Source organism: Pantherophis guttatus, chromosome 4 (assembly GCF_059756535.1).
Source record: "Pantherophis guttatus breed Tessera chromosome 4, ASM5975653v1, whole genome shotgun sequence".
Taxonomy (NCBI): domain Eukaryota; kingdom Metazoa; phylum Chordata; class Lepidosauria; order Squamata; family Colubridae; genus Pantherophis; species Pantherophis guttatus.
Genome location: NC_142066.1, coordinates 101,925,650 through 101,944,023, shown reverse-complemented (window position 1 = coordinate 101,944,023; position 18,374 = coordinate 101,925,650). Strand labels below are relative to the sequence as shown.

Below are 18,374 nucleotides of genomic sequence, written 5' to 3'. Positions count from 1 at the left end.
TCATCATTTTTTCCCATTGCAGCATTCTTAACAACCGTGTCACTCATTTCACAACTGTGGTGCTTCATGTGACCAGGTGAGCGTGGCCAGGTGGTCATGTGGCATCACTTCTTTGCCCTAATGACAGTTTGCTGCAATGGTCGTAAGTGTGAAAAACAGTCATAAGTCATGTTTTTCAGTGTCATTGTAACTGTTGTAAATCAAGGATTACCTGTACAAAAATACAAAAAGCTTCTTTGCTTGCAAAAGCAAGCAAAGCCCTGCCCTAAATACTAACCATTAGATTAGAAATACCTTCAAACTGGAGGTACAAATCAGGCAGGGTGCCAGGGCACCTTTTTTTAAATTTTTATTTTATTTTTATTTATTTTTATATGCCGCCCTTCTCCGGAGACTCAGGATGGCTTACAATGCGTTAAGCAATAGCCTTCATACTTTTGTATATTTTATACAAAGTCAGCTTATTGCCCCCACAAACCAGGTCCTTGAGGAATTAAAATAGTTAAAATGCAATGATAACTATCAGCAGCCAACTCTTGCTTATAAAGTGAAACTCTTTAGCAGAGAGGTCATTTAAACTCTCCAGAATGAAGCAAAGGAGCAAACAGAATATCTGTTGCTTGTTAAACCAATTACCAGAATGAATAGACACAGGAACTAATCAGATTTCCGAAGCTGCTTCTTTTCAGGAACAGAGATTAACATTTTCCCTTCCAAACAAAGCTGAATAGGAAAAATTATCCCATCACTAAACACAGGATTAAACATCACCAAGAATAGAATTAAACCTCACCAAGAATAGAATTAAACCTCACCAGAAACCAGTTTTAGACAAAAAGTCAGAAAGGGTATGTAAACTCATGTTTGAATATCAATCTTTCTAGCTAGCCTTGCTGAATGTTACTCATCTTGGTTCCTTGTCATTAAAAGCTTCTGCTTTGTTATTCAATTATTTCTTCAAAGTGCTGATCATTGCACCCTTGCTGGAAGAACTCCAACAGGGGAGTATTTCCTCCCAACAGCGGTGAAAAAAGCTTAAAACAACCATTCCCCTTTAAGAAAGTCAAGCAAAAAAACCCCCAAAAAAACCCCAAGAAGCTCTGGAACCGGAAGCGACAGTAAGTCTAGGTTACTGCCAAGAATGTAATAAGGGTTAATGGAGAGGCAGTTTCTGTAGGCAGGGCAATAAAGATTAGACTAGGAAACAACACCAGAAAATTGAAATTCCTTACAGGATTAACCCTGTAAAGTGGAAAAAAACAAAAGGAGATTTCTTCTAACAGCAGGTTCTCCAAATTGCTTAACTACTTAACAACCGTTTCTACCGAATCAGTGCGAACCAGTAGAATCCCACCACTGCCCTTAGGTACGCTTTAGCCGTATCCCATATAATTTGTAATGATGTTGGTTGTTTTGTATTTTCAGTAAAAAAATAATTCCATTTCTTTTTTAATCTTTAAAATAAATTCTTTTTCCTTTAAAATTTGAGGATTCAGTGTCCATCTTCTCCTAACCTTTTTCTGTCCTTTCCAAATTATTTTTAAGGGGTTGTGGTCAGCCCACATATTTGGCATTATTTCTATTGTTTCTATATCCTTTCCTACATCTCCATTCATCCATGCCATATCTAATCGGGACCAAGATTTATGTGGGTTCGAGAAAAAAGTATATTCCCCCCCCTTTTTTTTATTCAATTCCCTCCACTGATCGAATAAATTGAGTTCATGTATCATATCAAAGAATGATCCTGGTAGTATTTTTTGTTTCTTTTTCTTTTTCATACTGCTGACATAGTCCTTTTTTTCATCCACCACCGCATTGTAGTCTCCTATCATGCAAATATTTCCCTGTTCCATTTCTATAAGTTTTTCATGTAATTTGCTGTAAAATTCTTTTTGATTCTCATTTGGGGTGTAAGTTGTCACCAACAGCCATAATTTCTGCCCAATTTGTAGTTCTATCATTAAAACTCTTCCATCTATATCTTGATATTTTAATTTAGCCCTTATTCCCTCCCTGATATATACCGCTATCCCCCTCTATTTTTGTTCTGCTAATGCTGTGTATAGTGTTCCTAATTTCGGGAATTCCAAACATTTTCTATGCTGCTCTTTTATATACCTCTTGTAGGCACACTATATCTATACCTTGTTTTGCTAATTTTGTTAGTATTTGTTTTCTTTTAGCAGGAGCATTTAATCTGTTAACATTAATTGATATTAGCCTAATTTCTTCTTCCATTGTTCTACTTATATATTGGTTTCTGACTTCTATTGATTCTAACATCTCTTTGTGGTCATGTTCTCAAACCCGTTCCTTCTCCTTCCCTTTGTCCCTTTTCTTCCTTGCTTTCTGTCTCTAGTTCTATTTCTTTTAGCTCCCCTTGCTGATCTTCCTGACTTCTAGATTTTTTTAAAAAAAATAATCTTTATTTAATTTATCATTAAAAAAGAAGACAACACACCAGATAAATGACAAACAAAGCAACAAAACAAATAACAGATATGCCTATAAGTAGTACCTTAATAACTTAATATTCGGTACAATATATCTATGTTACATTCCGGGGGAGGCAGAACAACCTAATTTACATTTGTAAATCAATTAGGTCTATCCGACCTCACTTTACTTGTATAATATAAATTGTTCAATAAATACAACTAATCTGGTTTGGGTTATTGTTTTCTCTTTGATAGCCAAATATATAGTTTTTCCAAGATAAACATGTTTGTGTTTGGTCTCTATCTTTCAGTTTTTTAGTCAATTTATCTGCTTCTGCACAATCCAAAATCTTCTTTATAATTGCTTCCTCTGATGGGGTATTTTTATCTTTCCAGAATTGAGCATATGTTAATCTCGCTGCTGTGATAATGTGTAATGCAAGGTACCATGAATCTTTTTTAATATTTTCCGGTTTGGACTTCTAGATTCTAATTCCTCTTTGCTACTGCTCTTTTCTTCCACCCCCTCCAGCTGATCATAGAGTTCTTGTGCCTTGTCTAGATTGTCTATCTTGATCTTTCTCTCCTGCCATGATACCAACATCCCTTCTGGGATTAACCATCTAAATAGTATATTTCTTTTAATCATCTGTGCAGTGAGAAACTATAGTCTCTTCTCTGTTCTCTTACTTTCTTTGGGACTTGTTTTACTGTTTGTATTTCTTTATCCTTATAAATCATTGGGTCATCTCTCGTAGTCTTATAAATTATGTCTCTGACTTGCTTTCTTGCAAATCTTATATGAACTTCTCCTGGCAGTCTATTGTGCCTAGCGTAGTTTGTGTGAATTTGATATGCATCATCGATCTCCAATAATATTTCTTGCCTATCCCTTTGTAACGCTCCTGCTATGAATCCTGCCATAATAATGCCCAAGTCTTCTTCCTTTTCTTCTATTACATTCTGGAATTTTAGATAGAATGCAGCTTTCTCCATTTCAAGATGGATAATTGATTCTTCAAGTCTCTTGTTCATTGCCATCAATTTTTTGTCTACTACGTCCACTTTTTTCCTCCATTTGTTCTGAACTCACTTCCACTGTCTTTATTCTTTCTTCATTTTTCTCAATTGTTTGTTGTATCGTCTCTATCTTATTGCCCAATTTATCCATATCTCCTTTCAATTCTATATGATTTTTAGACATTGTTTCCTGCATCTTCATCATCATTTCCTGAATGGCCAATAATGCTGTCTGCATAGTTTGCATGTTTGATATTATGCTCTGTTTTTCTGTCCCCAGCATTCCTTCTATTGTTCTCTGACCTGATGGGGATGAGGGTGTCAGTGATCAGCTTGATGTTGTTTTCTTTCCTGTTCTCAATGTTGTCATTGTAGTGCTTGTCATATTACTCAAATTTACAGTACTCTTTTAATTAATTCTCAACTTAATTCAAATCTACTCAATTCAACTTTATAACCAATCTTTGCAGTACCTTGAATACAATGCTGTTTGTTCTCTTAACTCTTCTTTTGTTACCACTATATATTTGTATAAATGCCTATAAGTATTATTTTCACAATACTCAATATATATATATATATATATATTTGGAGGTTTTCGCGGGTATTTGTATGTAAGTCTTTGGTTATACGGGTTTTCTCCCGCATAAAATTGGAAGTGTCTTGGCAACGTTTCGACGAAGTCTCATTCGTCATCTTCAGGCTGGTGTTTTCGGCTTCGTGCTTCTAGGAGCAATGTGTGATCGCAGCTGTTTCTTCCTTTTAACTACCAGTGGGGGTGTGAACTGATTGGGTGGGAGCTTGGCAGTGTGGTTACGAGGTTGTCTCAAATAAATTGCATTTCAAACAAAGTCTTTGATGAAAAAAACTCCCATTTATTAAGCCCGACATTCTAAATCCGACTCCATTGTAGCCAACACTGACTTCCAGACCCAAAACCTTCCCTTGCATTCATTGGCCATCTTCCAAGTCACTCTACCCCTAATCTACTGCTCCAGCTCAAAGGAATTTCCCCCCTCCCATCCCATCTCCTAGGGGATATTACCTCCAGGAAAATAAGTAGGTGAAAAGTCAAACATCCCTTTCCAGATGCCTCCGCTTCTCCTTATTATGTCAGCATTAGAGTAAATGCAGCTTGAAGTGCTGACATCCGGCCCCTCCCTTCTCCTTTGGCCTGCATGATGGCCCCTCCTCCCAAATGATGGCATGGTCAAATTTCTCCTTCAATTCATCTATGGGGCTCTTGAGTGGCTTCCCTGAAGCTTTTTGGTGCCTGCCTTGCTGCCAGGCCCATAGCCAGTCTGCCCTCCCCAATTCACTCAGGGGTTTCCCCTTCCCTTGTGCGTTCAGGAAGGGAAACTCAGCCTCTGCGGATTTTGGCAAAGCCCACCAATACTCATCTTTTTTCCCCTTGGTTTGTGGCACGATCATCTGACCTTGGCTGTCTTGCAGCTTTGCTGGAGGAGGGAGGGGTTGAGGCTCCGTAGCATCCAAACTGGCTGGGATCAAGACTGGTTCTTTTCCAGTTGCCTGAATTAAACTCTCTTCAGACAGTTTGCTTTCTGCCATGATGTCCAGACTTCTTCTCCACTCACTCCATACATCTGGCAGGGAGCTGGAGATCTGGAGGTCAGCCAGTTTGGTTTGGAAAGGAGTGTTGGCTATCTGTCAGGTTTCGAGGTCATCTCAAATAAAATTGCATTTCAAACAAAGTCTTTGATGAAAAAAACTCCCATTTATTAAGCACGACATTCTAAATCTGACTCCATCATAGCCAACACTGACTTCCAGACCCAAAACCCTCCCTTTCCGTTCCCCACTCCCCTGCACTCATTGGCCATCTTCCAAGTCACTCTACCCCTAATCTACTGCTCCAGCTCAAAGGAATTTCCCCCCTCCCATCCCATCTCCTAGGGGATATTACCTCCAGGGAAAATAAGTAGGTGAAAAGTCAAACATCCCTTTCCAGACACCTCCGCTTCTCCTTCTTATGTCAGCACTAGAGTAAATGCAGCTTGAAGTGCTGACACTGTGTTCTGATTGGGTGGGGGTGTGTTCTGATTGGTTGGGGGTTTGGCTGTGCTCTGATTGGATGGGGAGTTGGCTGTGCTCTGATTGGATGGGGGTGTGTTCTGTTTCGGTGGGGGCTTGGTTATGCTCGGGTTAGTCTGAGTTGCAGGGGGATTTGAGCTGGTGAGCTGCGTTGCTGTTGTTTGGCTTCACGTTTGTGGTCATGCCACATCTTCATAGTGGGTGTCAGTTTGCTTCATGTATGGATTGGAGGGGTTTAAAGTGGCTAATAATGCAGCTGTGGTCTGGCTTCTGGTTTGTGGTCGTGCCTCATCAGTGTGGGTTTGCTTTTTGCGTGGATGTGTGGTGGTTACATCCTGTGTGGTTTTTGTGAGTGTGTGTCTGGTGTCCTTCTTTGTATTAGGGACTCGTTTGTCAGTGAGGGCAGGTACCTGCCTAAAAGCCATTTGGAAAACCACAAATATATATATTTGTTTTCGTAGATTTTCATGGGTAGGGGTATGCAAGTTTTTGTGTATTCGAGTCTTTTCCCGTGTAAGATTGAGAGTATCTTGGTGATGTTTCGATGAGGTCTCACTCGTTATCTTCAGGCTGGTGTCTTCGGCTTCATGCTTGTGTGAGGAAAGCATGATCGGAGCTGCCGTCTCTCTATAAATACTCGTGGGGAGGTGTGGGGTGCTGGCTTTGTTGCTGTGAGCGGGTTGGTTGCCTGTGTTGTTACATCTTGATTGGTTGATGGAGTTAATGTTTGCAGATTAGTCAACTGTTTTGTAACATCCTGTGTGGGTGAGGTCCTTGATGCATGTCTATTAGTCTTTTGTGTTTTAACGACCTGGGTAATAGGCTGTGTGTTAACATCCTGAGTTCTAGTGTTGTGATATCCTGAGTTTTTTTTTTGTTGAAAAAGTTTTTCAAATACAGATTTCCCCCCCTTTTCCCCCCCTCCTCCCTAACCCCCCTCCCCCCTTCCCCCATGGCTTCTTCAAAATAAAATCATTGATATCAAATTAAATAATACTTTACCATCCTTTTACACCACCCCCCACATGCTAACCATTTCTTTCTAACATTGTTATTATATCCCCCTTATACTATACATTTCAAAGCAACCTTCAGCTATAAAACTATATAATAAATCCTAATTTGGCATTTATTCAACTCATAATCTACCCATTTCCTCCACCCCCATACATATATCTCTTAATTCAAATTTTTAACGTATATTAATATCTGAACCTAACATCCCTTTTCTTAAACTAAACAATCAGTAACCTAACCTATCTCCACCGATTTTCCTACAGGTCTACCATACATAATATTTTAATATCTTTGTTCTTCTGCCCACACCACACCACTAAAAAGTATTTCCATATATAAACAAAGTCCTCAAATGACTTTAAGTTTGTAATCCATATGATATCTTCTGTAATGTCTTTCAGCTAGATTATTAATTCCATCACCCATGTTAGGGTAACATCAAGTTCTATTTCCAACAGTATATTCAGTATCTTCAATTACCATCTGCCCCCATCAATAATAAATGTTTTCGTATATAAAAAACCACCCGAGTGACTTTATATTTATATTCCATATAATATCTTCTGTAGCGTCTTTCATCTAGATTATTAATTCCAACCAACATGTTAGGGTAACAACCAGATCTTCTGCATGCACCACCATAGTTCTCGTGCCTTATAACTCAACCTATACGTAATCCATTTTTCAAAGAGTCCAAAATAGAAAGTTCCAATCCACTCAGTTAGAGGCCTTCTTCCACATCCCTAAAGCACAGCACTGCAGAGATCTGTTATTCTTCTCAGAATAGTACAAGTCAATAATTTGCCTCAGCTATATTTTATGATATCCTGAGTTTTTTGATGTAATGTCCTGAGCAGATGGCTGTGATGCTACATCCCGGGCTTTGGTTTGTCTCCGAGTTTGAGGTCTTGCCATGTGTTCATGGCATGTGTCAGTTTGCTTTCTGTGGGGATCAGAGGAGGTTGCAGCAGCTGGTGATGCCGCTGTGGTCTGGCTTCTGGATGGTGGTTGTATTTCATCTATGGGATGGGTTTGTGTTTGAATCTGGTGAGGATAATTGGTGGTGGTGTCATGTGTTATCTTGGGTCCGGTGTTAATCTTCATGGCTGGAACTCTTCTGTTACTAGGGCTAGTTTCCAGATGTCTGGTAGGCAGGAGGTATCATAACATGAATAATGTGGGTGTTTCTCTATTTCGATGGCTTCCATGAATATTCTCTTGTTGAAGTGTTCAGTTTTGGAGATGAATTTGGTTCCTTCAAAGTCAATTTCATGTCCTGTTGTTTTAAGGTGCTGGAAAAGGGAGGAAGCTTTTTCTTCTTTTCTGATTGCGTTCTTGTGTTCTGCAATGCATGCATTTATTCTCCTATTAGTTTGTCCAATGTATGTGGCTGGGCAGATTTTGCATGGTATTTCATAGACTCCTTGATTTTCTAGCTGGATCTTATCTTTGGGGTTTCTTAAGATGTTGGCTATTTTTTGGTCAGTGCAGAAGGCTGTCTTGATATTATGTTTGTGGAGAATTTTGCTGATTTTATCTGTGGTGCCTTTGATGTAAGGGAGGAGGGCGATGCCGTTGTCCTGTTCTGTGTCTCGGTTCTTGGGGGGTGTCTCCCTTTGGATTAGGTTGGTAATTGTGTTTCTTTGCAATCCGTTAGAGATTAATATGTTTGTGAGAGTGTGTAATTCAGTTTTCAGGTGGTCTTCGTTGGCTAGGCGTTTGGTTCTGGAGATGAGAGTCTTGGCTATGGAGTTGATCTGTGCAGGGTGGTGATGTGATTGAGCGTTTAAGTAGCGGTTTGTGTGTGTTTTTTTCTGGTAGATGGTGTGTCCTAGGGAGCCATTGGGTTTTTTGTAGATTAGGATGTCCAGAAAGGGGAATTGGTTGTTAGCTTCTATTTCCATAGTAAATTGTATTTTGGGGTGTAGGCTGTTGATATGTGTGAGGAAGTTGTCCAGTTTTTCTTTTCCGTGTGGCCAAATTACGAAAGTGTCATCTACATATCTAAGCCAGAATTTGGGTTTGTGTTCAGATTTATCTAAAGTGTTGGTTTCAAAGTGTTCCATGTATCGGTTTGCGATGAGAGGTGAGAGGGGTGATCCCATAGGTGCTCCTTCTGTCTGTTTGTATCTTTGTCCATTGTGGATGAAGTATGTGTTGGTTAGGCAATGGTTGGTCACATCTAGGATGTGCTTGGGGGGGGTTGTATTTGTTTTGGATAGCTGTAAAGGCTTCTTTAATAGGTATTTGGGTGAAGAGGGATATGACCTCACAGTAGGTCGCTGGGTTGTAGGTTTTGTTTTTTTATTGTTTCTATGAAGTGGAATGAGTTTTGTACATGTGAGGTGATGAATTCTGCATAGGGCTGAAGTTGTTTGACAAGAAATTTGGCAAAATTCTATAGAGGTGAGCCTATGGAGCTGACTATGGGTCTGAGTGGTGTTCCTTCTTTGTGTATCTTGGGGAGGCCATAGAGCTTGGGGCATCTGGATGATTTCTCTCTAGGGATGATTCTTTGCTGGATCTCTTCACTGATGGGAGAGGCTTTTATTTTGGATTTGGTGGTTTTTGCCAGGTAGGTGATGGGGTCTGTATTTAGAGGTTTGTAAGCGGGATCTTGGAGTAGGTTGGATAGTTTAGCTTGGTAGTCAGATGTGTTCATCACCATTGTGGCATTACCTTTGTCTGCTGGGAGAATGATTATGTTATTGTCTTTCCTCAAGTTGGTGAGTGCTAACATACAGCCCATTACCCAGGTCGTTAAAACACAAAAGACTAATGGCCACACATCATGGACCTCAACCACACAGGCTATTGCGAAACAGCTGACTAATCTGCAAACATTAATTCCATCAACCAATCAAGATGTAACAACACAGGCAACCAACCAGCTCACAGCAACAAAGCCAGCACCCCACACCTCCCCACTAGTATTTATAGAGAGACGGCAGCTCCGATCATACTTTCCTCGCACAAGCACCAAGCTGAAGACACCAGCCTGAAGATAACGAGTGAGACCTCATCGAAATGTCACCAAGATACTCTCAATCTTACACGGGAAAAGACCCGAATACACCAAAACTGTATTCGAGTTTTCTCCCACGTAAAATTGGAAGTGTCTTGGCGATGTTTCGATGAAGTCTCATTCGTCATCTTCAGGCTGATGTTTTCGGCTTTGTGCTTCTAGGAGCAATGTGTGATCACAGCTGTTTCTTCCTTTTAACTGCCAGTGGGGGTGTGAACTGATTGGGTGGGAGCTTGGCTATGCTCTGATTGGATGGGGTGTGTTCTGTTTGGGTGGGGGTTGATTGTGCTTGGGTTAGTCTGAGTTGCAGGGGGATTTGAGCTGGTGAGCTGCGTTGCTGTTGTTTGGCTTTGCGTTCATGATTGTGCCACATCTTCATGGTGGGTGTCAGTTTGCTTCATGTATGGATTGGAGGGGTTTAAAGTGGCTAATGATGCAGCTGTGGTCTGGCTTCTGGTTTGTGGTCATGCCTCATCATTGGTGTGGGTTTGAGTTTGCTTTTTGCCATTTGGAAACCCACCCTTATTGACAAACAAGTCCCTAAAACAAAGAATGACACCAGACCCACACTCACAAAAACCACACAGGACGTCACCACCACACATCCACGCAAAAAGCAAACTCAAACCCACACCGATGATGAAGCACAACCATAAACCAGAAGCCAGACCACAGCTGCATCATTAGCCACTTTAAACCCCTCCAATCCATACATGAAGCAAACTGACACCCACCATGAAGATGTGGCACGACCACGAATGATGGTATGATCATATGATTTACATTTGGATACTTGACAACTGACTTGAATATATGTGAATATATGATAGTTACAGTGTTCCAGAATCATGTGATCATCTTTTGTGACCTTCTGACAAGCAAAGTCAATGGGAAAGCCAGAATGACTTAACAACCGTGTTATTAATTTAACAACTACAGTGATTCACTTAACAAATGTGGAAAGAAAAGTCATAAAATGGGGCCAAACCAGGGGTGAAATCCAGCAGGTTCTGACAGGTTCTGGAGAACCAATAGCGGAAATTTTGAGCAGTTCGGAGAACTGGTAGCAAAAATTTTGAGTAGTTTGGAGAACCAGCAAATACCATCTCTGGTTGGCCCCAGAGTGGATCCTTCCCCCAGGAGTGGGGAGGGAATAGGGATTTTGCAGTATCCTTCCCCTGGAGTTGGATGGGAATGGAGATTTTGCAGTATCCTTTTCCTGCCATGCCCACCAAACCACACCCACAGAACCGGTAGTATAAAAATTGGATTTCACCACTTGGCAAAACTCACTTAACAGATTTCTCAATTAGATAAATTTTGGACTCAACTGTGGATTACCTGTAATTAAGCAGAAAGTAGAATATATACCAGGGTTGGGGTATTACATAGATACGAGTTACCAAATAATAATAAGCTAAAACTTATAGATAATTTAACAACTGAAAAATGATATTTAAAGCTATAGATGCCATCATTTTAACAACCATGAGTATATTCATTTCCAATATGTTTTATTTAATGGTTAGTGTAAATATTAAAATATTTGCCTAGTGTAAATATTACAATATTTATTTTATTTCTCTTCTAACAGTCTGCAAAGAAAAGAAAACAGATATTGTGTTTCTGGTGGATAGCTCTAGAAGCAGTGGGACTGAGGACTTTGAAAAAATGAAGAACTTCATGAGGTTGCTAGTGGACAAATCTGACGTTGGTCCAGAGACAGTGCACATTGGAGTTGTCCAATTCAGTGATAAATGCCAAGAAGAATTTCAGCTAAATCAACACTTCACAAAATCAGATATCAACAATGCTATCGGGAGAATGTCTCTTATGGGAGAGAGCACACTCACTGGAGATGCACTGCAATTTGTGTCCAATTATTTCAAACCTGCCAAAGGAGCACGGCTATATGTCAAGAAAGTTCTTATTCTGATAACTAATGGAGAAGCACAGGATGAGGTGAAAAACCATGCAGAAGCTTTGAGAGAGGAAAATATAATCATCTACTCAGTAGGGCTGTTCCAGGCTAACAAAATGCAGCTAATGGAGATCAGCGGGAAGCCTGAGAGGGTGTATTATGTAGAAGATTTTGAGGTTCTAAAGTATTTCAAAAATGAGATTGTCTTTGAAATATGTAGCTCTTCTGATGGTGAGTGTACCCAGGCAGTTTGCTGGGAATACAAGTTTCTACATATCTGGGGATATGGCTTCAGTCTACAGTAATTTGCCTGTAGAAAAGACAAATTAATATTAATCAATCCCCATTATAAAAAGGGTGTGCAATAGAGCCAAGATGGTCATCCCTGTGCTGATATATGAGCAGAATCACACTGAACTCCAAAGTACTAGATCGGGGTGTCAAACTCGATTTCATTGAGGGCCACATCAGGGTTGTGTTTGACCTTGGGGGGCCAGGGTGGGCATGGCCAGGATGGGTGTAACTAGCTTGACATCACTCATGTTGGGGGTGGCTGTGGTGGCCCCAGTGCTCTGTCAGCGAAAACTGTCTCCCAGCTCCATTTTCAGTTGCCATGGCCTCCTGCAACCCTCTGCCAGGGAAAACGGAGCTCCGTTTTCGCTGGCAGAGGCACCATGGGCCAGTCCTTCACTGTTTCCAGATCTAAGCACCCCATGGGCTGGATCTGGCCCCCGGGCCTTGAGTTTGACATCCCTGTACTAGATCAATCTCTTAGTTTTGTTCAATCTGACTTCTTGTGACTCTCTGTTCAAGAGTCTTCGCTAAGAGTAATTTCCTAATGCAGTATCTCACTAGAGAGGCTCATTACAGCTTAACCTTCTGATTTATTATGTTCAGTTGCTTTTTTTCACACTGCTAATTAAATGAACACAATTTTCTAATTTCATTGAAGTTCCTGAAAATAGACACAACTCTCCAAAATTTGCTTTCCCTTTTATGGCAAGATTAGGCAGTGGAACATACCAATTCATCTTAAGCAATTTACTCAATGTGGTACTATAAACAATCCTAATTAGAACAGATAGATAAGTTCAAGAAACAAATGAAATCAAATAGAATATAAGGAACACTGATATATCAAGTTCCAAAATATGCCAAGTTTCAGGTTCAGTATATAGCCATCCTAAGTATTGGTCATCAAAATGAGATGCAGCAGGAGGCAAAGATGCTGAGAGCTTATATCCCATGATAAAAATGCTGTGCTAGTATGAATGCCATCTGGTAGAAGGACTTTCATTTCTTCAGAAGACTGGCTACCACTATCACATCTCTTAAATTTGGCTCCAACTAGTTATATAGTTATTTGCCTGAAGTCTATTCTTAGCCAGGACTGGTTTAACCAGGGAGGTCTATTGCAAACATTTGACTTCTGAAGGTATTGGTTGGTTGAGCTAGTTCACTGGGCAGTGTGGCCACATTTATGATATTTTGTGGTCCAAAATCGAAAAGGTCATTTTGGAAGCCCAGCACAGCTGCTTCCATATATATAAATGCATCTGTAGATATGACTAAACTGTTTAGCTGTTTATTCCTGAATGTTCTATGGGTAGTCCTCAGTTTACAATTACAATGGAGCCAGTTATTTGGCTCATAAATTGTTGTGGTTGCAAGTTGAGGCACCATGTTTTTATGATAGTTGTAAAGTGACTCACTGTAGTTGTTAAGCAAATCACATGGTTGTTAAATAAACCATCTGGTTGTTAAGTGAACTCAACATATCCAATGGGGATTTTTAGTATTTTCTGCAAGAAAATGGAAAAAACATTGTAATTGTATCAAATAACCATGGGATGCTGCTACTGGTTGTAAATGTGAGCTGGTTGTCAAGGTCCTGATATGCAATCACATGACTGAGTACACCTCCTTAGCCATCTCCCCCATGATTTTAGTCAAAAGTCCAGATGTTGCATTCTGCACTATTGGAAGTTTCCAAGCATTTTTCATGGGTATTCCTGATGTTTGCCTGTAATAGTTACTTAGTTATTTCAAATGTAGTGAACAAGGTATGGCAGTTATAAATTTCAACTGTTATAATTCGCATTTGACTTATTTTAATTTGATGAACTAACTCATGAAGTGTTGTCTGAGTTGCAAGCGAGATGATTAGGAAATTGTTTGATTTTGAAACAAATTCATAGTGAAGCTAATCTACTTGATTAAGGAAGGAAGCATGAACTGCTCATTCAAAACAATTAAACCATCATAAAATAAAACTGTTAACATTTTGTTGCAGAATTTTATTACCATGCTTAGGTGAGTACTGGGCCCACACAAATGAGTCTGGAGCCATATGCAGTTCACCTTCCATAGGCTGTAAGCCATTCTTTAAGAATAGAAACTTGGAACTTGCTGTCTTAACTCAAAATATAATATGTATGTGATATGTAACCAAGCCATTGTAATTTTTAGTAGATGAAAATAGTTATGGCTGTCTATTAAGACATTAACTCGATTTGAGGTGATTGAGTTTTTAAATATTGGCATGGAATAGGTTTTTAAATATAGCTTTGATTCCTTTCAGGAAAAAAAGGTTAGAATGGAAATAGCCTTGTATTACAAGCCTTGGCAAAATTTTTGGTTTACATTAAAATGAAGAAAGTAGATATAGGAACAGATCATTCCACTGCTGAAACACTATTCCCCCCACCCAAAAAAATGTTGATATGTGCAAATAGTCCTGTGAGCTAAAATTATAATAAGAAAACATGATAGTGCTATTAGACCTACATTTTTAGCATTGTGAAGACCTCTAAAGAAATGGTTTTGTAATAGGCATTAAGTTCTCCTAGAGACACAGTAAATTCAATTTCCATGAATTTTAAATCAATTTTAATTTTAATATTGATTTGTTTTAATGTTTTATTCTATTGTTTTTATTGATTTCTAAGCCACTTACAGTCGCATCTAGATGAAATGGGTGGCATGTACATTTAATACATAAAGGGTTTTTTTTACTCAAAAAGAAATTTAGACTATTTATATTGCAAATTGGATAACTATTTGTCTGAAGTGGTGTAGGGTTTCCTGCCTAAGCAGGGGGTTGGACTAGAAGACCTCCAAAATACCTTCCAACTTTGTTATTCTGTTTTCTGTTTTCAAATATTTTGATGTGCTTTCATGTAACCTGTTCATCCTATTCTTATTGTAGAATGCCGAAAAATAGAACGTCTAGATATTGTTTTTGTCATTGATGGTTCTGGAAGTATAGATCCCAAAGAATATGATATTATGAAAGATTTCATGATAACCTTGGTGAAAAAATCTGATGTTGGCTACGATCGAGTTCAGTTTGGAGCAGTCAAATATTCTGCAGAGCCGGAAATATTTTTCTATCTCAACCAGTTCAATACCAAATTGGCAATCATTGAGGCTATTCAGAATGATAAACCTATAGGAGAAACAACATATACAGCCAAGGCATTGCATCATTCAGAAAGCCTTTTCTCCAAGAAGCATGGGAGCCGCAAACACCAGAACATTCCTCAAGTTATCATAGTGATAACTGATGGGGATTCTCATGATTCAGCAGACCTTGAGAAAGTATCAAAGAACCTCAGGGCTCGTGGGATTGTGATCTATGCTATTGGGATAGAAAGAGCCAAGCCAGATGAACTCCTGATCATGGCAGGATCTGAAGACAGATATTTCTATGTAAATAGATTTGAAGGTCTGAAAAATCTCTATCCCAGATTATCTGATAATATTTGTGGTGTTTCAAAGCCAGGTAGGTGGTTATTTTCTTCAAGAAAAAAGTAATGGAATATTTCTGAAAAAGGAAGTACCACACTGAAATGCTATTGTGATTTACTGAGCAGTAAATGCAACACAAAATCAGTCTAAAACCAGAAACTGGTTTCAAAGTGATGGTTACTCACAATGTTTATTGGGACATAATTCTAATCACATATATTTTGGAGTAATAGTCTTGCAATGAAATTCTGTAAGTGTCTACCCAGAAAATAAACTAAATAAGACCCAATACGAAATAATATTCTAGGGCATTACAAACCTAAACACTTTTCTGGATCATGGCTTTTATCTCTATGGAAAAATATAATTTACCATCTGCAATTATGCATGACTACCAAGCTATTTTACGGAATTATAGTTCAACTGAAATATGTAGATGTTGGACTCCAGGGCTCAGTCAAAATAAATTGATGAGTTAGTATCATCCAGCCAGAAGTAAGAAGATTGAACAAGAAATTTCTTAGGATATTCTGAAATTTCTGACTGGTAGTTTATGATCTCTTTATGAACTGGAAATTTTCTTCCTAATTAAAGCTTTAACATAAAGTAAATATAATAAATAAGAACTAAAATACAAGCAGAACTTACACCGGTTGACTGTAGCATCTGATTATTTTTTAGGATCCATTGTTGGTTAATCTTCTCTCATCTTATTTTAGACTATTTTCATACCTTATTATTATATTCTTTCTCCTCTATTGCAGAATGTGGAATTCCAGCAGATCTGGTATTCCTGATTGATGGTTCTAATAGTATAAGTGACAGTGATTTCACTAAGATGAAGAATTTTTTACAAGATGTAATTCATCCATTTGATACCACCCACAATGTGCAAATTGGTATTGCTCAGTATAGTGACAGATACCAGGAAGAATTCAGCCTCAATATTTTCCCACGCAAATCAGAACTTGAAAATCAAATCAGACACATTCGACAGATGGAAGGACTTCAGACATATATTGGTGCTGCCCTTAAGAAAGTGAAGCTCTACTTTACTCCAGAAGGTGGCAGCAGAATAAATGAAAAGATCCAGCAGATCTTGCTGGTGATCACTGATGGAAGGTCACATGATAGAGTTGTTCAAGCAGCAGAAGATCTGAGAAAGAAAGGCGTTGACATATATGCCATAGGAGTCGGGAGAATTGACCATTTGCAGCTTAGTCAGATAGCTGGCTCCTCAGACAGAAAATACACAGTTGATAATTTCAGCGAACTGAAAATAATTAAAAAAAGACTAGTTGATGATATTTGTGAGCAAGAAGATAAAACATGTAAGTATTCTCACTTCAAGCACTCTAGTAGTTAAAAATTTTCCCTTTTGGAAAAAAAAATGGGTTACATGTTTTTTGTTCCATCTAATCATAAGGTTACAAAGATCTGATCTCTTATATTATAAAGATGAATCTTGGTGAATGTTCAAAGTGTGCCACCAGTAATTATTTTAAATAGGGGCAAAAAGAACAAGGATGATTTTCTTCTACTTTTAATTGAAATAAAGTCTGTTGTTAAAGTGCATGTCAATGTAACCTAATATATACCATTAAACAATTGCAAAACTTAACAAAATAGAGTAAATCTCTGATTTAGTTTAGCGATGGACAAATTTATCAAGTCTATTATTAACTTTCCTCCCAAATTTAATTAAAGATATTCTGTTTATATACCCCTCTAAACACATACATTAATTCATGTTTATGTGCACTTTTTTCAATATGCCCCTAATTGTTTTCATTTTCATAGTATAAATATTTTCGTATGGTGAATTTGGATTGATACATTCCATCACAAATTAATGAAAAATATGAATACGAGTGCATTTTGAATCAGATATAGGTTCAGAAGGTACATATTAGACATTTTCACATTAAAAGTGAACCAGATAAATTTCTAATTGGTTTAGAGCAGGGGTGTCAAACTCAATTTCATTGAGGGCATCATCAGGGTTGTGTTTAAGGGGGGGGACAGGAGGGCATGGGCAGGGGGGACATGGCCAGCATGACATCACTTGTGTTGGGGGCGGACTGAGCACTCTGCCAGAGAAAACGGGCTCCTGAGCTTCATCTTTGGCTGCGACAGCCTCCTGCAATCCTCTGCCAGCAAAAACAGAGCACGGAGTGCCACACTTGGCCCTACTGAGCTCTGTTTTCGCTGGCAGAAGCACTGCGGTCCGGTCCTTCGCTGTTTCCAGGTTGGCACCTCTGGTCAGATTTAAGCACTCCGCGGGCCAGGTCTGGCCCATGGGCCTTGAGTTTGACACCCCTTATTCAAACAGAGTCAGGTTTTTGGATTAATTGTCTCATGGTCCTCCTTTTAATGTTTTTTTTTAAAATTTGATTTATATGCCGCCCTTCTCCGAAGACTCAGGGCGGCTTACAATGTGCTCAGCAATAGCCTTCATCCTTTTGTATATTTATACAAAGTCAGCTTATTGCCCCCACAAACTGGGTCCTCATTTCACCTACCTTAGAAAGGATGGAAGGCTGAGTCAACCTTGAGCCTTGGCGAGATTCGAACCCTGCAATAATTGCAGGCAGCTGGTCTTAATAACCAGCTTAATAACAGGGTGCCTTAAATCCCTGTACTACCAAGGCTCTAATGTTGTGACATGGTTAGTGATCATAAAAACATATTTCCTCCATTCATTCTTTTTTGCTTTTTGCTTTCTTTTTCCTCTGATAGTAATTTACTGTAATTGATGCTATTTCCTCCTCCTTTGTAACAAACAATAGCATGCTTCATGGATATTGTTGTGGGAATAGAGGTCTCTTCACAAAATCAAGGTGATCATGTATTCCTTGGACAGCCCCAGCTGGAATTCTATCTTCCTCAAATTATAAGCGCTCTCACATCTTTAACTAGCCTAAGCTGTAATGCAGGATCACAAACACAAACCAGTGTGGCACTGAAAATTAAAAACACAGATCCATCGGTGGCATCAAAGTTCCAAATTGACAGTGAAAAACTTATAAACAGTCTTGTGGGTACTACCATCACCAATGCATCTCATCTTACTGCAGAGTTCTTGGATTCACTTTGGGAAACATTCCAAATCAAATCTGCAAACAGAAGGAAAGTGAGTTTTCTGTTT

At 38.9% G+C, this 18,374-nt stretch overlaps 2 protein-coding genes across 2 annotated transcripts in view; both read left to right on the top strand.

Annotated features, from left to right (window-relative positions):
• The window catches only part of LOC148114268 (collagen alpha-6(VI) chain-like), a 30,772-nt gene extending 14,166 nt beyond the window's left edge, over nucleotides 1-16,606 (top strand). The window contains exons 6-8 of the mRNA XM_087893681.1: nucleotides 11,150-11,707; nucleotides 14,685-15,260; nucleotides 15,991-16,606. Coding sequence (XP_087749807.1) covers nucleotides 11,150-11,707; nucleotides 14,685-15,260; nucleotides 15,991-16,592 — 1,736 coding nt within the window. The 3' untranslated portion in view covers nucleotides 16,593-16,606. The remainder of the gene's footprint in view (nucleotides 1-11,149; nucleotides 11,708-14,684; nucleotides 15,261-15,990) is intronic.
• A 1,415-nt stretch (nucleotides 16,607-18,021) lies between these two features.
• The window catches only part of LOC132709591 (uncharacterized), a 66,197-nt gene continuing 65,844 nt past the window's right edge, over nucleotides 18,022-18,374 (top strand). Inside the window, exon 1 of the mRNA XM_060683754.2 lies at nucleotides 18,022-18,359. Coding sequence (XP_060539737.2) covers nucleotides 18,024-18,359 — 336 coding nt within the window. The 5' untranslated portion in view covers nucleotides 18,022-18,023. The remainder of the gene's footprint in view (nucleotides 18,360-18,374) is intronic.